Below are 22,476 nucleotides of genomic sequence, written 5' to 3'. Positions count from 1 at the left end.
AAAATATTTAATCGGCTAACCTCGGTTAGTGTGCATACTCATTATGGATAATGAAGTAGTGGAGAGGAAATTTATGGGAGACGAACGAACCCTGAGATGTTTAGAGGGACGACAATGGCGGTGGTTCGTTAGCAAAGTCTTGAGGGTGAGTCTAGGTGAGACGAGTCCCTTGTATTCCTAGATGAGGTATTCTGTTGGGTCGGACAGTTCTCACAGCGCAAACTAGACGATCTCTAACAACCCCTCTTTACAATCAGGATCAATTAGAGGATGCCCTGAAAGTGTTTGATACGACACTGTCCTGAAATGGACAGTTCTTCAGAACAAATCGATCATATATCCTTGCGATGAATAATTTTGGTGCGTTCAAATCGGCTTGTTATGGGACCTACACTATATTAGGATGATATTGGTGAAAGGATGGATGAAACAAGCATAACATTCATACATTGAGATTGTGGACTTTGATCCTCATAATCTGAGATCATAACATCATTCATCATTGTACATTTTTATATGTGAAGTATATATTGTGTTTATTATATGTGTCTGTCTAGATGTGATATTCCATGTAATTCCACGCTGTCAATGAGTAATATTCATTAGATGTATTATTCCCTCTTCTTTCTATTTGTCTTCTATTTGCGTTTTGTTCGGATGGACCGCTCGGTCAGGATTCGGAGTTACCACTTTTCGATATCCTAGGAGGGGGCATGGAGTAGTGTAAGGTGTATTTATTTTGGAGTAGTTTTATTTGGGCGACGATTAGGTTCCACCTTGTACTTTGTATTAACATTTTATGATATTCTAATGAAGTATGATTCAAAGTTATATTGTTATTAGCTTTAGGTAATGATGTTTTTGATTTTCCGCATTGTATGTTACTTAAAGTGATGTTCCGAAAATGAAACGAATATAAGGAAATAAATTTGATATGATATCATTATTAAAAAAAATACCCATTTTTGAGGAAGATTTTTTGTAGAGTAATTTTCAGACGTTACAATTTTTCCCTCCTACTCAAATTATTTGCATAAATGATGATATTGTAATAAATTAATTTACCATACGGAAAGAATCTTATAAATAAGTGGGAAAATTTTCTAAAAGGTCTTATTAAAATTAATTAGTACATAGGGAGTATATTCTATCTTTAAACAAATACACAACCAATAGAACCCATAGAATAGGTCATCCATTTGTAGATATAATGGATAATCATGCATTGCTTTTTCCCTCCCTTTTGGTGTTGAGTGTTGGTGGGCTTTCTACATGATTGATATCTTTTTGGTCAACATCGGAAAGCATGCAATTGAACAATTTAAAATGAAGTAGTTATCAAGAAGAAACACAAGCGTGATTCTATGTAAATTAAATCTTCTTTATGACCCCATCAAATCAAATTTAATACAAGTAAAAGAAGACTATTTTACTAACAACAGATGATGTATTAGGCTGATGGTCACATAATTACCCGGTGTATATGCATATAAAAGTAGATGATTATGGAACATTATTTATAATAGACCAAATATTCAATACATGATATATAAGGGTAAAGAAGGTTGAGGGTTCAAATTTCGCCAATAACAAATATTAATATACTAATATTTGTCGATAAAAAAAGAAAGATATACGAATATTTAGTCTCTCGTGTTTTTTCAACACTGCCAATTTGGTTCTTCAAAAATCAAAAAACTCATAATGGTCTCTAAATTTTCATATATGAGTCAAATTATTCATTTTCAACAATGTTTTACAATAGTTGATGGAGACTAATTTAACTTACGTTTGAAATTGTTGAGAACCATTTTCAGTTTTTCAATTTTTGAGAAATCAAAAAAAACATGATGGATTAAAATCTACATTTAGTATGAGATAAGATAATTGTATAAGCTAAAAAAATGAAGTTAATGCATGTTTGTTTGGCTTTATTTAATGTATTTCTGAAGCCGCTTAATTAGAGGGTGAAGAGGCAAAGCACTTTGTCCTCACGGATATGGAATTGACAGCCACTATAACTTCAATCAACCAATTATATATTGCTGTATAACCAAATATTAATTGGATTCCCATTCTTAGCCTTAAAAAAGCAAAAACAAAGCAACACTACTCTTTCTTTCTCTTTTCTTTTCAATTAAGATGAATCAAGCATGCCTTAGCTACTAATTATTCTCTTTTATATATAGATGAGATAGATACCTTATGTGTGTAAAGAAAGAGAGTGGAAGAGCGTGAGAGACCAAATAATACCCAAACATCACATTATTTAGTATTTTAGTCATAAAAAAAATAAATAAAGTTGTATTGTGATAAACATTGGTCGGCATGTATCTTTGTGTTTTAATTTGGTAACGGATGTTGGTTTAAGTAGTAGATGTTTGATTCCTTTTAAGTAATGTTTCAGGTTTGAGTCTTGTGGGTGGAAAAAATACTCGCTGGGAGAATTAACCTCACATACCTGTTGATATTCTCGGCTCGAATAGGATCACATCCAATGTGAAGATACACTCCATAACCAAAAATTTTTGCTAGGAAGGTCACTATCAATAATTATATGAGCACTAGTGAAATTCCACTATGGAAAAAATAACAAAGATTTAATACTACCATAAGAAATCAATAAGGGTTGTCTCTCATTAGCTCCTTGAATTATTGGCAAAATTGGATGGGGAAGGGGGCAAAAAGACACATAGGCCCCTTTCTTAATAGGAATAAAAGTGTACCTAACATTGGTCCCGGAGGAATAAAAAGTGTGTAAAAAGTGATATTTGTTATCTACCTTAATGCATGAATTGATGGTGGCCCTAATAAATTAGTAAGAAAGGCACAAAATAGTTTTGTTTTGATAGTGCACTTGAAACTTGAATGAGGTGTTAGTTGGAAAATAAATATCTGCAGATACAAAGAATGTTTATAATTGAGTAAGGTCTTTGAGTAAATGCTAATAAATCTTGTCATTTAAGTCAATTTTCAATATCCTGTGGGATTGTTTTTATCTCCCAACAAAGTATTTTTCACTAATAGTGTAAAGAAAGGATCCTATAATATCATGTTTAAGGAACTCAACTATCTCCTAATTATATTGAGTCTTGTTATTTTTCTATGGATACAATTCTATGCTACATTTTTTCCTACATAATATGTAAAACTTAATTTCTCTTCTTATATCTTACTTTCTATCGTATCATGTCAACAATCACATTTATTATTGTCTCTCTTTTATGCCAACTTACATAATAAAAACATTAAATGATCAAAGTTGAATGAAAACTATTAGTCAAGTGATATTAAGAAACTAAAATTGATCAAGTGAGATAAAGAAACTACAATTAAACCAAGTTTATATTAATCCAGGAATAACAATAAGCCACAATTTTCTTAGTTTGGGGGGTGAGTATATATGGGCTACTTTATTGTTTGAATTGAGATTCATACCTCATCCTTCGATATTCTTAACTTACTTTTAGTGAGAAAAATACTACATTCCCCATTAAAAAAACCCAATTCCCCAGTCTAATTATCATTTCTTATTTTCTTTCTCATCTTTATGTCTCAACATCATTTTGACATATCATCTAAATTATTTCGAATCATCCAATTTACCTATTTTTCTTGCACAAAATGTTTCATTTTATTTGTTGTTGGTTTACTATTCACATTTTATACACCATTGTTTATGATCATGGTTGATTTTTTCACACGGCGTAACAATACTTGACCTAAATTTATAAGGGAAAAACATTTGTGACTTTACGGTCCCATCCGTGACCCTAAGGTCACACATGCAATAAATGATTATACCTTATAAAACTTATTTAAAAAATGACAATAGTTCATGTTACTAAATGAAATATGATAGGGATAGACTCTTGACTATAAATGTCTTGTTTGAAAAACATATGAGACTTTAAATATGTAACCAAAAAAGTCACATTTAAGCATTTTTCCAAGACTTGACCATAAGGTCACATATATGAAAAATACTTGTACATGACTTTAGGTTTTTCCTATAGGTGACCTAATAAAACGATCATGGGTGTAGAAACCGCTTGAGACCCACATATGAGCTTGGGAAACAAGGCCTGAATGACTCGATCAATGATAACAATTATCACTAAAGGCCCATATATTTTCCTTTTGTCTATTAATCTAAAAGAACACCAATATGTTATCACTTATCCGCAATATTTTTTTGGGTACAACAATATTACTCTCAATAATCAAATTCTTGACCTTTTAGTCATTATAAGAATCTAATAAAACATTATATCACTAGATGAATACTTTATTAGTAACTTATCACCAATATAATATAAAGGTGTTAAATGTCTAAATCATTTGATCATGCTGATAAAATCAACTATTAAGTGCTTGAAACTAATGAAATATATTAATTATCTAAAAATCCTAATATTTAGAAAAATAATTAATACATAATTAAATATTGCCACATCCAGATTTTTGATAACATGACTTTTTAAATTCACCAATATGTTTTTCACCGTTAAAACATAAAAGAAACATTTATGCGGAACTTAAAATAAAATAGTCCTTTAAGCAAGAACTCCAAGGCAAAATATTTGTTTCTTTAAGACCCTAAATAATGATTGCAGTGATATAATGCCGCAAAATTATTAACTTTTGTTGTGTTGTATAGCTTGTATTGCCACGTTGTTAAATAGCACTTTCTATACTTTACACCTCAGTTTCCATAGTAATGATTAATCTTATAATTGTTATAGTTGATTACATTTTTTCTCAACTTCCCATCTCCCTTCTCCTCTACCTCTAAATTCTCAAACCTTATGCACGCATTCCCACTCAACTACTAACACAGAAAAAAATAACTCAAACGAGACATGATATATTTTTGGAAATTTTATAAAATTATTATTCTTTATTAAGGACGAAAAAATAAACTTTGTATGAAGATATAAATTATGTTATAAAATTTATCAAAAATTTATAAATATGTCATGGTAATAAGGAGAAATTAAGAGTGGTGATAGATTAAATTAAGCTGCAAAACAAAAATAAGATAATATCATATTGATTTGGCAAGTAGATAATCCATGCGGCCTTGTCTATGTGATTCCAACTCTTTGTAGAATGAAAATGATGGGGTGAAATAATATAAGGTAATCTCAGCACAGTGTGCTAAACATAAAATCTCCATCACACTTTTATGAATCTATCAATTATTATTTAAAAATATTCATCTTGATTTGAATAATAATCTTTCAATTTCATTTCAATAAATAATGACATGATTTTAATTTAAAATAAGTACACTTAAACTATTGCATTTTGAATAACCATCAGAATTTTTTTGGCCTGCCCCAATTTGGGTTTAACCTTAGCCTAGATACTCCAAATTTTGTTGGGTAGCCTAAATTGTTAGTTCTAGATAGATTCCAAATATATTGCATTCCCATTTGTTATGAAAAACTATGGGTGAGTATACCCGACTTTATTTGTTCACGGCTTGATTATGATCAAACCTGAATAGGGTTGAGTTTTATCAGGTCTAGGGTCGGGTTTAGGTTCAAAGATTATAATTGATTAATATTTAGGGTTGGGTATAAACCAAATATGATCTGTCTCATGGTAACTCATTCATCATGTATATATGTGTCTCTATTCAAATGCGTACAAAGTAATATCACATTTGTAGTCGAAACTATCATTGATTGTCTAATTTTTTATCATATATACATATGATTAATAATATATATATATATCATTTTATCAAATTACGTATTCATAATAATAAATAATATTGACAAGATTTTATCTAAAATGAATATGTATTATATTTAATTGAGTCTAAATTTAAGTTTAAAGGTTGACCCGATTGATATTTAAGGTTGGGTTAACTTCGGATCTATAGGCGTGTCCAAAAATAATTCGACCAATATTTAGAACCGGATAAGAAGAAGCCTTAACTCGTCCACACTCACCCACCTGAAAAACATTCCTTACAAAATATCATATAACACTTTGGGATATATTTTTTTATTTTCTCCTAAATTACATGGTTGTCTAAAGCATCACAAAACTTATCAAGAATCTAAAAGACACAGTTTACTTGGGTGCCGTAAGTAAATCAATCGTTAAAATAGGATGATAAATGTTAATGCTATTTTATCCACCTCTATTAACCCTCAAAGATTACTATCAATGACATCATTAACAATAAGGTGTGAGAATTTATCCATATATACAACAACTAAGTAGAAAATAACTTGTCAAATACTCCAACAATAAAAGAATTGCTCTATTCGACCACACGCATTTTTAAGATCAATTTTAATTTTCGCTTGTCATTATAATTTTTTATGGACAATGTTAATTCATATGCCATGTCTTCTTCTAATCAGCCAAAAATCAAACATTAGCAATACATTCATGAAGTAAACTTGGATCTCTTTAACATATAGTTCTTTGAATAATTTTATACTCAATATTTTTAACTATGTTTGATTACCAACCCATAATCCATTATAATCTTCAAGCTCAAGGATTTTATTCTCTCGAATCCCTAAAGGTGACACAAATAGTTGATTATTTCTTTTTTTTTTCCTTCTTAATTTTGTTTTTGGTAGTATATAGGAAAATGTACAAATAATGTTGGTTTTCTCTCTCTCCATTTTTCTATAATTTTAGAATTGAAATAATATTCTGTCAAATATAGTGCTGGTGTCACCTTCTTACTTGTTGAACTGTTGAACCTTCCTAATTTTATAAGGCCAACTTTCCTTGCAATTAGGAACCCGGCAACACCGTTATTACCTACATCAATCTCCGGTAACTCCACCTCGTCTGCCGCCGCACCAAATTCTTCCTTACATTCCAGCCACCGTCGATTCCGGTCACTTACTCCTTCGAACCAATAAAAAACATTAATTTCAAAAATATTAGAAAACCAGGAAAAGAAAAACCTAGAGAGAGAAACACAATCGCTTCATTTCAGAGAAAATTAATTAGATTTTTTTGTTGCTTTGGGTGTGTCCTTAATCGTTTTCCTGTTCCGTTTCGTTTTCGTTCCCTTCACCGTTTCCTTTTCTTTTTCTTCAGCTTTCGCACAGAAAGAGAAATTTGAAAAACCTAAACACAATTTCTCTCTGTATTTGAAAATATTGGCGTGTTATTTGATTTCTATTTGGAATTGAAGAGTGAAGGATCTCAGTTAGGGTTTTCAACTTCGATACCGATTTCGTTTGAGCCATTTTTGGATATATTTGAACCGAATCGGAATGCTGGTTCGGGACGCGATTTCGCGGCAATTCTAGCTCTGATCTTCAGGAAAGTGCTAGAATCCTAGGGTTAAATCGATGGACGTTGATTCCTCTATGGCGCTGGAGTCCGATCACGACCCGGCGGTGCTGAACCATGCTGCTTCAGCGGAGAGGGAGAGCCAAGGGGAGTCGCCTTCTGGCGGAGATCCTCCGCCGACGCCGCATTTTCAACAGCAACAGCAGCAGCAGATTGCGGGGGGTGCTCAGGTGCATCAAAGTCCGGTTGTTGGTCCTAGGCTGGCGCCAAATTACTCTGTAGTGGATGTGATTTTGGAGAAGAAAGAGGATGGGCCGGGGCCACGGTGTGGCCACACGTTGACTGCTGTGGCGGCTGTGGGAGAAGAAGGCACACCGGGGTACATTGGTCCTAGGTTGATTTTGTTTGGTGGTGCCACTGCGCTTGAAGGGAACTCTGCTGCTTCAGGGACTCCTTCATCTGCTGGAAATGCTGGCATACGTATGTATTTAACTTTTGTTATGTGCTTTTGTAAGAAAATCAGTATTTGCATTTTGGTATCTTTAATTTAATTATAACCTGGAAATGTGTGACATGCTTGATGTATTGTATAGATGAACTAGATTTAGATGGACACAAAGGCTTTTGGTATGTCTTGTTAAATGCAAAGATCCCGACTGCATTGTTGTTTAATACCATAGAAAAACATGACGCCAGAGGATGATTTTTATGTTCTATTCGATTTTTGTTGTGTCTTTTGGTCTTTGGTTGTTATGAATTAAATGTTTCCTTATCATGGAAACTATGGTTGTTCAAAACCTTGTTTTGGATACTTGATATCCAGAATACATACAATAATCTGAGTTGAGAATCTTTAGAGTTTTACCAGTTTTGTCTGTTTTATAACTTCATTTTCTTTTTATGGTTGGTGGGTAAAATCAAAACTTCATAAAATTTCATTTTAAAGCATTTCCATATGGCATTAATTTCTGTCCCCTTTTGATGGTAACAAGAAGTTGAAGAAATTTATGCCCGTTTCCATCATTTTCATTTTCACTCTGAGGAAAATTTCTGTCATGTGGAACTTGATTGAATTGGCTGCTTTTACTTCAATCAATATAACATGTCCAAAAATAATTTTGGTGCTTCTTTCTGTTATTTTCCATTTCACTTCACTTTATTTTGTTCCATCCACTCCACTCCACTCCACTTAAAGATATTTTCTCTGTACAAGCTCATTTGCGAGCCAGAATCTTATTACTTCATCATATGACCATCCATATCCGGGTTGGGCCACTCAACCCCAATCCAACTTGCTGTAATTTACTCATAATTGTCATTTATGAATACTTATTAATATGGTAGATATGCAGAGAGATTGGCATGCTTTGTTGCATTTATCTTTTGAGTAGTTTCTAATTGTTTCCTTTTGTGTTTGGGAGGATTTCTTATCTTCTTGTATCTTTCTCCCTTCTTTTCTATTAACATTTCTTTTCTTATAATTTTTTTTCTTTTTCTGCATTGCCTTTTTGTTTGAGATGCTGATTGTGATGTGTTATGAAAACATTCCTTTAGTCCATAAACACTTTGGGTTGCAGCATCAAATAGTGTCACTCAGTGTAGTTAGTATCGCACGATTCGATGTGAAATCCATGGCAAATAATGCAGATCGCAAGGTGAATCATTTCTGCATCTTAATCCTTCGATGTATCGCCAGAATTGGAATGAATTGTGGAAATCATGAATCCTGCGATTCAGAGCTTGCCGTGGCCGCTGCAACTACAATCGTGAAATCTCAAGTCACAATGGTGCCTCTAGTCGGGTCAGTCAAGCACGACCCAATTTCTTAAAACCCCAAAATATTTCATTCTTTTCCTTTTTATTTTTAAACCCGACCTCTTGGGCTTGAATCATATAAAGGGCCCTAGACCTTTTTCAAAACCCTAATTTTACCAGTCAAGTCTTTTTGCCAATCCTAATTTGTTCTCTACCTGTTGCTTCTACCATTTCCTCTGTTCTATTTCTGCTCCCTTTCTCTTGTTCCTTCTGTTTGCCGTTAATTTCTTTTCTTCCTGATCTCGGGAATGATGGCCATTAGATTATACATTTTTAAATAGGAATTAGATTGTTACTTTGCTATTTTGATTAGAGCCTTATGACTTGGAACTCTTTTGTAGTTGTTATTTTGCTGTTATGATTTTATGAACTATGATATGTATGACCCTTATAACTTGCATTTTTTGTTACTTCATATGATATTGTTGTTGTTCTTATGGCTTATGTTATGATTATTTTAGTATTTTAATTATTGATTATGAATCTTTAAGATTCACAATATGATACGATTCTTGATTCGGAAAATAGGGCTAGCGATTCATGTATGATTCTTGATTCGAAAAATAGGGCTAGCGATTCATGTACGATTCATTATACTAACTATACTAGTGTCACTAGTAAATAACCCCAAATTACCTGATAGCATTGGTTTCACATAGTTGATGATTGGTTGTTGTTTGTGGTGCGATCTTTATATCCTTTGGTAAATGTCACTATCATTTAACATATTAGTATCAATCAAAGAATAAAAATAAGAAAACCAGATTTAGAATGTCTAACTCCTGTTTCTATAGTGTAAAATAAGTGCCTCAAATCGTTATTTAGCTATTGTAGTTCGTTAGTCATTTGAGGCTCCAAAGTATTTTTATTCTAATTCTTAAAGCCCTAGTCATCCAAGTGGGATGCTGTTCTTGTTTATTATTTCTGGTGCATTCAAATGTGAGACACTAAATAAGGAAAACATGATTGGGTGCAATGGGCAGCAATTTTCTTGTTTATTGTTCTTGTTTATATTTAATTTGGCACTATCTGCTTATCTTGTGAGGGATGCTGCAAGACGAGCACTGCTTTCTCTAAACTTTATGCATTTTTTCTTTGGAGTTTGCTAGAACTGGTATTGGTTGGGTTGATATGTGTTTATGCTTGAAATGTGACTGCTATGTTTTACTTGATGTGCAGGTTTAGCTGGTGCCACAGCTGACGTCCACTGTTATGATGTCTTGAGTAATAAATGGTCTAGGTAAGCTTACAACTAGGTTATTCTGTCTAGCCGTCATTAAGACTTAATTAATACTTGTATACTGTTATAGACTTCACATTTAGTGATTATGACGGAATGACAAATGCAGGATAACTCCCTTTGGAGAGGCCCCAACTCCAAGAGCTGCACATGTGGCAACTGCTGTGGGAACGATGGTAGTTATTCAGGTATCACGGAGATGGTGTCTTAAGTTATCCTAGATTGGTTAATTTATTTTCTGCTTCAATGATTCAGCTTAATCCTTAGCGGAATATTGCATTATAAAACAGGGTGGTATCGGTCCTGCTGGTTTGTCAGCAGAGGACCTTCATGTTCTTGATCTTACTCAGCAACGGCCACGATGGCATAGGTTAGACTTGCAACCTATCATTTTTTCTTATTTCCCTTGATGTTTCTAATGACATATATCTAATATAGTGGGTTCTTATGTTAACAGAGTTGGCGTTCCAGGCCCTGGACCAGGGCCACGTTATGGACATGTAATGGCTTTGGTAGGGCAGAGATATCTCATGGCAATTGGAGGCAATGATGGTAACTACCATTCTATCAAAACACGTGCCCGATTAATTACATTGTTTGCCTTAGAATTGGATATTTATTCTGTGAGTAAATGTATTTGATGCTGTCCTTATTTTGTCCATTTTCCAGGAAAGAGACCTTTGGCTGATGTATGGGCCTTGGACACAGCTGCCAAGCCTTATGAATGGCGCAAGTTGGAGCCAGAAGGAGAGGGTCCACCTCCATGCATGTACTCTTCTTTGTCCATGGGTTGTACCTTTCTTGGCTATTATTTTGACTTCACAATGTGCATAGATGCTTATGAACATCACAGTCTTTTCTTATCTGGTATCCTTTGATGTCTTAAACTAGGTTGTGAGGGCCATACTTAACTGATTGAAAATTGCGTTTGAGTGATTTGATTGACTTTAAACCTTTCATTTCCAGTTTCTAAATATGTTTTGTGGATTTACTTTATTTTTATCCTTGTTTCATTTGGTATTATATTATGTGATTTTGGATGTCACCAAAATGGTTTGCTCTTGGTTTTTAAACTATTTTCATTTGAAGGTCAATGTCACGATTTTTATTTTGTTTGATTTTCTGTTTCTCCAACTGTTTTTTTCCAATAAATGAAAGTTGACTATTTTTACAAAACCAGTACAAATCGGCTTATCTGTAATTTTCATTAGTTTTTCCATGCAAGCATACATTGGTTTGATATTGCCTTGTAAAATTGAGCAGGTCTATTTGTTTGATAATAGAGTAGGATTTCCACTTGTTAGTTGATTAATCAGGATCCACTCTGTTAAAGTCTTGTTAGCATGAATGTTCTGTATCTGGAATGAATTAAGCTCACAATTGCTGTGTCTTTTGTGAACACAAGAGGGTTTCTGAAGTTCCATGGTAGATTTCCACAAATAACTTTTTTAAAACTTTCCTTGTGTTTATTTAAGCCGACTGTCATTTTGTGTTTGAAACTTTCTATAATATGATGTTGAGTTGCCATTTTGTCATTTGCTTTGAGCAGGTATGCAACTGCAAGTGCTCGCTCTGATGGGCTTCTTCTGCTTTGTGGAGGGAGAGATGCCAATAGTGTTGTAAGTTATCTAATCATAATTTTTCTCTTTCTCACTCTGTTGATTTGGTGCACCTTAATTTAGATACAATTACCTGAGTTTGTCATTGATATCTCTTTCCAATTATCTCCTTGCTTTGGCTTGCTTGTATAGTGGCCCATCCAGTGTTATCATTCTTTGGTAAATCATCATATACAAGTTTTATGTGGGCACACATAAATATAAGAGACTGGGTCAACACAGGTGTCGAGGATAAGGTATTCGTCTAGAGTAAAAAAAACTAAAACATAACAAACGAAACAGGTATATTAGGTGTGCCAGCAGGACAGCTCATTCCATTTTCAAATTGGAGATGTTGACAAACCTTAAAACATCCATGGACCTAATCCTCTTAGATCCAAGATAAGATAAGATAACCCTTTCTAATAGCAAATTTTGTGGCAGGGAGATCCTCTTAAATATGTTCAAGATGTGCTCCTATCCAATTACAAGCATAAAAAATAGCAAAGATCACTCAGACCAGTTTTTAGCATCTTTTTTTGTGCTAAAACTATAAAAACAACTAGCACAAGTTTCTGCCATAAGCAGTGCATACCCAGTTCTGAAAAAGACCCTAGTTTGACCCAAAGAAGGGTAGCTACCTTACAAAGTTGCAACACATAAATTCATAAATACATGTTGCCCTGTTAATGAGCTTGACTTGCATGTGATGCATGTTATGGGACAGAGGGATTTTAGGCTCATGACTCTGTTGCAAATGATTTGTTATTTCGTGTTAACACTGTTAAGAACTTCTGCCCTAGTTATGCACAGAAGTATACAAGTAAAAGAAAAAATGATTATCACTCACCTCCATCTCCGTCACTATCGCAAGGTTGGTAAAACGCGATCCAGATCGGAATCACTAAGCTGATTTTTGAATCGTAAATCACAACAAATAGTAAGATTCATGAACACACTGACAATATATTATTTAAGTGATATATTATTGATATGCTTACTATATGAATAATAATAACATTCATAGATAAACAGAATATGATGATGAAAAGTAGAAATAAGAAAATAAGAGATATATAAGAAGTTTTATGTGAATCTTGCGAATTTATTAGTTCGATTTTCTATTAACTATTTTATGAATTATAGTCAGTATTTTTACTTTGGACTATAGATACTCAATTGTTTTTTTTAAATAGGATAAGACTAAAAATAAATGCACTGTATACCAATTCAAAATTGAAATTATAAGTAAAAAGTGAAATTCAACATGTAATGCAATTTTTTTAAAAAACCTCTTTCGTTCTGGGATGTGAGAGACCCGACTACACAATTGCAGAACCTATTGTGCCAAAAACATGACCTGAGTGCAAAATCCATGTAAAAGTGAAGAAATGGCAGCAGCTTTGAATCACTCACTGTTGGGCAATCCACGAGTCAGCACGGATTGCATGAATTTTGCAATTTATGATGTGATTTTGGTAACTATCTGATTAACCCTGTCGATATGTATCATTTTAGTCTAGACTTGTATTGATTTGTATGACCGGAATCACCATTTGCTAATCCCAAGTTGATGATGACCCTGGTTAGAATAGAAGTTATTTGAGGGAATTATGTAAGGTGGGAGGATTATACTACTGAGGAAAAGCCTCTAGGGAAGAGACATTTCCAATCCAGGTATCCTTCTATACTGTGGTATGGGTTCCTTCACATGGATTAAGGGTAAAAACTAACCAGTGGTATAAAGGAAACATACCCCAGAGAGATGAGCTAAAGGAAAATGCCATAGGCACTTCAACTGCCAAGCAATATTTCTAGAACCTAATCCAAGACCAAATCTCCCGTTCATTTTTTGGGGTCTGCCACACAAATCCCAACTAACTAGTAACAAGTTGATCTCTTTTCATTTTTCAGGGTGCCTACCCCTGATCAAGCATAGTGTCATGATTTTCTACTTCTTTTTAGCCTCTCCCAGCAGAACATGTGTCTTTGCTGAACCTTTGTACCCATACATTTAATTTAGGGTGGAATTTTTAATAACTGATTTGTGCTTTTATTATCAATATTTAAATTATAATAAACACACTAAGAAGATATTGCTATACATTTTTGGTGATTGGGTTGTTGAACTTCCGGCAACTCTGCAAAATTCGAAATTCTCAGGCAGGCAACCTGCAAGTATAAATTGGATGCTTTCATATGTCTACAGATAGTTATTCCTATCATGTCTGATTTTTTGTTTTCCATGCCTATTTTCTTATAAAAAACACTAATTATTGGATTCATGTAATTGTGTTACCTGTAATGCTGTTAGATATTTTATTGTGTTTCTTGAAAAAAAATCCTAAATTGCAGCCAATGGCAAGTGCATATGGGCTTGCTAAGCATAGAGATGGCCGTTGGGAATGGGCAATTGCTCCTGGTGTCTCACCATCTCCGAGATATCAGCATGCAGCGGTGGGATTTCCTTTCTTTTATTAAATTCTCTGTTATCTTCATTGGTTATGTATTCCAAGGATCATAATTCATTTGATTTAATTATTCTAGGTATTTGTTAATGCACGACTCCATGTGTCCGGTGGGGCTCTTGGTGGAGGACGGATGGTAGAAGACTCATCAAGTATTGCAGGTACTTGCTGATATTGTTACTTTTTTTCTTGACGACTCATGCTGAAATTTTTTGGTCATGTTTGATATGTGTTGCATGTATTACAAATTAATTATTGGTCTTTATACCCTTGCTTTCTATCTTTTGCCTCAACTCTTGTAACCTTGTCCTTTTCATTTTTCGAGGGAAGAGTAACTTGTTTTGTTTTTCTTTGAAATAAAGATTGTTCTTGTGGAAATCTTGTAGGGTATGCCATAAGCAATAACAAAACTCTTTTCACTACCATTGTAGTTACTATTGGAAGGGTAGCTTGTGGGCACCTAGTTGCTGCTGTGGTCTTTAGTTTTGTTTACCGGTAGTCTTTTATGTTTATGTGAAAGTGAGATTAATTGCTATGCTAATCAAAGCTTTACTTTTAGAAGTTTTAACTAATGTTTTCCCCGTTTGTAGTGTTAGACACTGCTGCTGGTGTTTGGTGTGATACAAAATCTGTTGTTACCAGTCCAAGAACAGGTAGATACAGTGCTGATGCAGCTGGTGGAGATGCCGCAGTTGAGTTGACAAGGCGCTGTAGGCATGCTGCTGCTGCTGTTGGCGACTTAATTTTTATTTATGGTGGTTTACGTGGTGGTAAGTCATACTTTTATCTCCTTGTGGATTCATCTTGATGAAATTTGTTTCTTATTTGCCTGATGTCATGTGATAGTTTTGATCAATGTGGTTCACTAGACCAGCCTGCCTTATGACAACTGTGTTACTATGTTGCCTTTGTTTTACATTATACATGTTTTATTTCACTTAATAATTTTGTTTATTTTTTTGTGTTACAATTTTTGGGTAAACTTGAAATAGGGATATTGGGGTCTTTGTTGTGTATTTAATTATTCAGACATGTGCAGATGGTGAAGATTGTAAGATGTATTTCTTCAAAATATGGAAAATCTTAACTTGTTCTCGAAAAGTTGGAAGATGGAAACATTTTCCTTTTTTGATATTAAATCCTCACAAGAATAGAAGGAAATGAAAACTTACTGAATATTTTAATTAGTTTGATGGCAATAACTTTCATGTTGTTGATTAGATGCATGTTTAGCTTGGTGTTTCGAGAAACAATTGAGTTGATAAGAAAAAGGGGTCCATTGCACGAAGCTCCCACTTTATGGAGTCTAGGGAGGGTAGGCATACTTGGGACTATTACTATTCAACTATATTCAGTATTTTTTCAGGATATGCAATATGGGCAAATAATCTTGAGAGATATACGGTAGATAGAGTTTATGAATTCTTCTGATATAAAAAGTGTTTTGTTATTCATCTTAGGTTACAATATCATTTAAACTATTCTTGGTAATGACCATTCAATCCCTGTTCATCTTGCAAGCTGATCTCTGTATTCCCATGCTCACTTTGGGATTTTATCTTGTGGTGAGCTAACTAATTTTTCACCTGAAGAGCTGGACTGACTTGTGTCTTTATGCTGCAGGAGTCTTGTTGGATGACCTACTTGTTGCTGAGGATCTTGCTGCTGCTGAAACAACTGCTGCTGCTTCACATGCTGCTGCTGCAGCAGCTGCTGCTTCTAATGTACAAGTGGGACGACTACCTGGACAATATGGATTTGCTGATGATAGGACAGGGCAAATAATGCCTGATGCAGCTGCTGATGGTGCAGTTGTTTTGGGCAATCCAGTTGCTCCCCCTGTAAATGGTGATATGCATACTGATATCAGCACTGAAAATGCAATGCTTCAGGGATCTAGGTACAATAGTTTTCATCATCTCATTGTGTGAACTATTAAATTGTTATTTCTTTGGCTTCATATTCATGGTTAGAACTTTGAGCAGGCGAACTAGCAAAGGTGTTGAGTATCTGGTTGAAGCATCAGCTGCTGAAGCTGAAGCTATCAGTGCCACATTGGCTGCTGCTAAGGCACGACAAGAGAATGGAGAAGTTGAGTTGCCTGACAGAGACCGTGGAGCTGAGGCTACCCCTAGTGGGAAACAAATCTCTTCCTTGATTAAGACTGATTCTGCAGGGCCAAATAACATCACTTCTGGTGGAGTTAGGCTGCATCACCGAGCTGTGAGCAATATATATTTTGATTACGAAGAAAAAGTTTGCTTTGTTCAAGTTCTCCACACAATATTTTAGTGAGATTTCTGTTTATCGGTGTTTCCCCAGGTAGTTGTTGCTGCAGAGAGTGGTGGAGCATTAGGTGGCATGGTTAGACAGCTTTCGATTGATCAGTTTGAAAATGAAGGCAGACGGGTCAGTTATGGGACTCCAGAAAATGCAACCGCCGCTCGAAAGTTATTAGATCGGCAGATGTCTATCAATAGTGTCCCAAAGAAGGTAAGATTTGTCTCGCTGATCAGTTATAATTTATTGCAGAGCAAGACATTCTTACTAATGATATTAAGGAGTTTAATTCTGTTCCACTATAAAATTTTGTATACCATCAATCATTTTTGCCACATCAATAAAAGACTTCATTCTCTTAGACAGTACTTATCATGGTTAAACTCTTCAATGATGTGACAATATGATTGAATGAAATATAAAAATGTTTTACACCAACCATGGATCAAAATTAAACTCTATTAGAAAAGTAATGAGAATTTTATTTAATTATTCAGCAGTGGCAATGCACCAGGCTCTGATAGGTTTTATTTAACATGGCCTATTAAATCTTGTGGGGTTGACCTATCAAATGATGCTGTAGCCATGACCATGAGCAATGTGTCAAGTGCAGAACATCTAATCAGTCATGTTTGCTGAATTGACCTTCCTTTTGTTCTCATAGTCTATTCCATTTGTGCCTTCTGTTCATGGCAATGTTATGAATGTCTGTTATGTGTTGGCTTTATCTTTACCTATTTTGTTGATTGACCAAGCATGTTGGCTCCATCTTATTTTCATTTTGTTTCTTATCGAGTTTCCTGACCTTCTACACAGATAATAGCACATCTCTTAAAGCCTCGTGGCTGGAAACCACCAGTTCGAAGGCAATTTTTCCTAGACTGCAATGAAATTGCGGATCTTTGTGATACTACAGAGCGGATATTTTCAACTGAACCTAGCGTCATACAACTTAGGGCACCTATTAAAATATTTGGTGATTTACATGGGCAGTTTGGGGATCTCATGCGCCTGTTTGATGAGTATGGTGCACCATCGACTGCTGGTGACATAGCGTAAGTTCCTTAGTTCCCATAGATGATTTTATGTGAATATGGGTAGTTGCTGCATGCACTAGTTGTTTCCATTTTAGTGTTTGTTTTGAATTAGCTAAGCCCTTGGGTTAGTTAGTTACTTCTCTTGGTGACTAAGCATGCTTGCCAATGTATTAAGAATATTTAAGATATCAAACCCCACTTTCTATAATGTTTGTGCCAGTTGCTTTGCTATTATTATTTTGGTTTGTACATCTTAAGAGTGAGAGTTAATGTAATCAGTCTTTGTACACTTGATGCATTGTTGAAATCATATCTTTGAGCACAAGTTCCCATGATTGATTATCTACCGCTTACATATTAAGGGTTTCATAGCTCACTTTCAAATTATATATTCATGGCACTATTTTCTGATCCGATTAGCCTAACTTGAACTTCCTTAGATGAGTGTTTCGTGTATCAAGTATGACTAGCTAGCACTAATGTGCATGATGAACATGTATTCCCTTTCTTAGACAGATATTACGATGATATAACTCCATTCTTTTGTTTAGATTTGATTTTTTTAATATTTAAAATTTGCTCTATATGGGATTTGGCCTGGTTGTTTGCATTGGATAGCATAGCTCACTTGTTAGTTACTAGATTGATTGTTAGACTTAGTGAACATAAACAAATGAACTGTCACATATTGATCTGAGAGTTTATGGTTATACACAAAGGGAAAAAATGATTAACAGTTCCCCCCTCACCCCTTTCTCAGACTGATATTATGATGATATAACTTCAATTTTCTCTTTTGCTAATCTTGTGTACATGACTGTCAGATATATTGATTATCTATTCCTAGGAGATTATGTTGATAGAGGCCAACACAGCCTGGAAACTATAAGCCTTCTGCTTGCTCTGAAGGTAATCTGGATATATGGTTTGTCTATGTTGTTTATGATGTTTGATGGCATCGGGTTTATGCTTGGTTATGTGAATATTTCAGGTTGAATATCCAAACAACGTACATTTAATACGTGGAAACCATGAAGCTGCTGACATTAATGCCCTTTTTGGTTTCCGAATTGAGTGCATTGAGAGGATGGTAAAGGAATTCCACGTACTAGACAATGTTTCTTTTATTTGTATTGGATACTTAACAAACTTTCTAATTCACTGATCAGGGTGAGAGAGATGGAATTTGGGCATGGCACCGGATAAACCGTCTGTTTAATTGGCTTCCTTTGGCAGCTCTAATTGAGAAAAAAATTATTTGCATGCATGGGGGTATTGGTCGTTCTATAAATCATGTGGAACAGATTGAAAATATTCAGCGACCAATTACTATGGATGCAGGATCCATTGTGCTTATGGATCTATTGTGGTTAGTAGTGCATTAGTAAGGTTTTGCATGCATGTGACCTTTATTTTGTATCCCTCTGATAATGACAGCATGAATTGTTTCTCTAGGTCTGATCCTACAGAGAATGACAGTGTGGAAGGATTGCGGCCAAATGCAAGAGGTCCAGGTTTAGTTACTTTTGGGGTGAGCGCTCGTTACCTGTTTTTTAATCAAATAGATAACATTTCAATATTTTCTAATTGCCTGGATAATGGAATAAAATATTAGATGCTTGATTCAATGTTTCTGATGACAAATATAATAGTTCTGGTTGATATCCTAAGACAGGTTTGTGTGATTAAGTTTGATAAATTTAAAATGCTCATGTATTAATTGTGTCATTATTCTGGAGATCCATATTTGATTTATTGCCGATATTGAATGTTGTAGCATCATTTGAAACTTCAAATCAATTGTACCTGTTTATGCTTTGAAATTTGTGCAAGGGTGTGCATCTATTATATTACCATTTTTGAAGTATGCTCTTTATAGGCTTAAATTTGAAAAGTCAATAAAACTAATTGATTCCACAGTTTTGCAGCTTAAGTTGATGTAATGCAAGTATTTATTCATTCCCTTCCCCTATATCATTGTTAATGACACCGCTTGATATTTCCTCTTTTGTGATGGGTGTTATTTTTAGTGAAGCTTTCATATATGCTATTGTTCTTATCTAAATGGGGTTTGTTATTGCAGCCTGATCGTGTCATGGAATTTTGCAACAATAATGATCTTCAGCTGATTGTTCGGGCACACGAATGTGTGATGGATGGCTTTGAGCGTTTTGCCCAAGGACATTTGATCACACTTTTCTCAGCTACAAACTACTGTGGTATATGTTGCTTGCTTCTACATTACACTTTCTTTGTTAGACCATTTTCCCTTCTAAATTTTGGCACATCCTTATGGCAACAGGTACCGCAAATAATGCTGGGGCGATATTAGTTTTGGGTAGAGATCTTGTTGTTGTTCCTAAACTGATTCATCCATTACCACCTGCAATTTCTTCAACAGAAACATCACCAGAACGTCATATTGAAGATACGTGGATGCAGGTATTCCTTCAAATATTCTTTCATCAAATGGTTGGCACCCTCTTAACCATTTCTCATTCGCCTATCAAAATATGCATTAGTACTTTTAAGTGAATTTTGAGTTGATGTATATATTGTGGGAATAAGAGGGGAAAACTCAGTGCTATCGTAAGGTTGATTGTCTTGAAACCTGGAGGTCATGAATTCAAATCCTTGAAACAGTCTCTTTGTTTGCGAAGGTAAAGTTGTGTAAATTTACTATTAGCAAACCTTATGGATTCAAATCATGGAAACAGACTCTTAGCTTTACAAGGGTAAGACTGCGTAAATTTATCATCCGCAGAGCCCAATAGTTAGAAGACTTGTGCTTGGCAACCCTTTCTTTATATTGTGGGAATAACCTTTCTTTATGAAATTCTGTTATTCATGTTTTTTTGGGTTAAAATATGTACAGGAGTTGAATGCTAACAGACCCGCAACACCAACTAGAGGCCGTCCTCAAGTAACAAACGACCGAGGTTCACTTGCTTGGATATAGTGATAATTAGGAAAACCCCTAATATTTATGCCTTACGGCTTGTGCTATTGCCTCATTTTCTGGTGTTGTGTATATAGCATTAAGCCATTTAAGGGGAATCCGATCTTGCAATCTTAACCCCCTGCAGAAAACCCGAAGGCTTTCTTAGTGTTGTTGAGTCAACATGTCTTTATGCAATACAAGTTCAGGAAGCAATGTTGGTAGCCACAGCTAGGTTCACTTTGACAGAGCTAGAAGTTGCAGTTTGGGTTGCACCCATCCGTTGTAAATTGAGCCATAGGTATAAAATCAAGGTCTTGATTGTCTACGTCATGGATTGTCAATGCTGGCTATTTTTGTCATTCATTTTTACACACTTTTTACTCATCTTCTCTGGGTTATTATTGTCCAACATTTAATATTTAAATCAAGAGAAGAGGGTTTTTATTTTTTCCTTGTGATGGTGAGATTGTATAGGCCAGATATCTTTCTTGGGGGTCTATGTATCATAGGTGATGCTTTATGTTATTCTCATCTCTGTACCATTAAATTTAGTGTGAATCAACATTTTCTGACACAAATATGAGAATTTTGATAGTAGACCTTGTTTGGTTCATTTTTGTTAAAGGATTAAAGTAAAATTGTTGATGCAAGGAATATGATTGAAGATCATGATGGCATATTATAAAAGGTAAAAATAAAAATTAAGGACAGCAGGCAAGAGTTATCTTGCAATCTTCTTTTCTTTCAATGGAATAAGATCATGATAGCAACAGTATCCAAAAGCTACATTGTACTTGTATTCACTTGCTCTTAGTAGCAGCACATGTTCCTTGGAAATTGTAGTTGGCTAAATTGTAGTTGGCTAAAGTTGATGTTTCAAAGTGGAAATGCAATTGTATTTCAGCCTTTAAGCAACTATATTATGGATCACAAACCACACTAAAAGCCACTATTGTTGGACATGGTTCAGATTGCTACACTATATATCACTGTTTGTGATTAGTTGAAAATTTGTATTTAAGTTAAAAATTTAATGATTGAATGCTTTTGCATCAATCACAAGTAGTGACATATGAAGTGTTATACTTCTTGACATAGAAGATGTTCATCCGCTTAGAGCATCGGTGAAAAGAAGACAAAAATAAATGGAAGGTTCTCTCTCTCTTTAATTTGGGCCCAGGAGAAGAAAGAGATGTATAATTGCTACAAAATGTTCTTGTTTTTTATTATCAAGATTATCATTACAAAATGTTGGTCATTATTTGCTAAAAAAAAGGTTGTGAACAACATGTGCATACATGCAATACCATTAGCAACATATTGGAAATAAAATCATACTCCACATGTTCATGGTATACCAAAGTTTGTATTGTTTATGTTTTATACTCGCAAGCAATACACTGTACAAATGTATGACTGATCAAAAATGATAAATTATTATCATATGTAATGAAAAATTATTAAACTGTACATATACAAATAATACAATGATATTAATAGTAGGATTCATGAGGTAAAATCATATGTTACAAGGCAACTTTTTCCTTAAAACTCAGAGGCAAGGCAGACTAGGAAATGATCATGATGTTCCCAAAAATTAAGACCAGTTAAGTATAACAGGAGCCATTTTAAAATCCCTTGGCTTGGATATATTAGAAAACCAAGAAAGTTGAGAAAGCATGATACCATAGAGCAGGATGAGGCAATCCACAAAGTCAAAAAAACTAGTCAACATTACACCAAAATTTATCAGTGTCCATTGTTTTTTTAAATGTATTTTAGGAAACCTAAAGATAAGAAATAAATGACAAATATAGAT

General features: G+C 34.4%; 2 protein-coding genes across 3 annotated transcripts in view; both read left to right on the top strand.

The window, feature by feature from the left end:
* The window catches only part of LOC109363507 (homeobox protein knotted-1-like 1), a gene marked incomplete at its 5' end in the record, with an annotated part of 11,503 nt that extends 4,176 nt beyond the window's left edge, over positions 1 to 7,327 (top strand). The window contains one exon of the mRNA XM_019609771.1: positions 7,185 to 7,327. Coding sequence (XP_019465316.1) covers positions 7,185 to 7,327 — 143 coding nt within the window. The remainder of the gene's footprint in view (positions 1 to 7,184) is intronic.
* Positions 6,703 to 21,264, top strand: LOC109325411 (serine/threonine-protein phosphatase BSL3-like). 2 transcript variants are annotated; one of them, XM_019557766.1, is made up of 21 exons: positions 6,703 to 7,758; positions 10,273 to 10,333; positions 10,443 to 10,521; positions 10,624 to 10,703; positions 10,791 to 10,885; positions 11,003 to 11,102; positions 11,883 to 11,952; positions 14,287 to 14,388; positions 14,479 to 14,560; positions 14,990 to 15,169; positions 16,023 to 16,299; positions 16,373 to 16,622; positions 16,722 to 16,892; positions 17,496 to 17,734; positions 18,541 to 18,625; positions 18,708 to 18,806; positions 18,886 to 19,085; positions 19,172 to 19,247; positions 19,800 to 19,935; positions 20,019 to 20,158; positions 20,592 to 21,264. In XM_019557766.1, the coding sequence occupies exons 1-21, from the start codon at positions 7,338 to 7,340 to the stop codon at positions 20,673 to 20,675; spliced, it is 3,027 nt and encodes a 1,008-aa protein (XP_019413311.1). In that variant the 5' UTR covers positions 6,703 to 7,337; the 3' UTR covers positions 20,676 to 21,264. The 2 variants fall into 2 exon arrangements, with proteins under 2 accessions (XP_019413311.1, XP_019413312.1); XM_019557767.1 differs by having other exon boundaries at positions 6,704 to 7,758; positions 16,385 to 16,622.

Source organism: Lupinus angustifolius, chromosome LG13, assembly GCF_001865875.1.
Source record: "Lupinus angustifolius cultivar Tanjil chromosome LG13, LupAngTanjil_v1.0, whole genome shotgun sequence".
Lineage (NCBI taxonomy): Eukaryota > Viridiplantae > Streptophyta > Magnoliopsida > Fabales > Fabaceae > Lupinus > Lupinus angustifolius.
This window is presented reverse-complemented; position numbering and strand designations above follow the sequence as displayed.

Bases quoted from the DNA above. Each gene is read 5' to 3' on its own strand.
- LOC109325411 (XM_019557766.1), top strand. From the start codon at position 7,338: ATGGACGTTGATTCCTCTATGGCGCTGGAGTCCGATCACGACCCGGCG. The intron at 11,953-14,286 runs GTAAGTTATCTA...CCTAAATTGCAG, and splicing joins GGAGAGATGCCAATAGTGTT to CCAATGGCAAGTGCATATGG. The intron at 18,807-18,885 runs GTAAAGGAATTC...TTCACTGATCAG, and splicing joins TTGAGTGCATTGAGAGGATG to GGTGAGAGAGATGGAATTTG.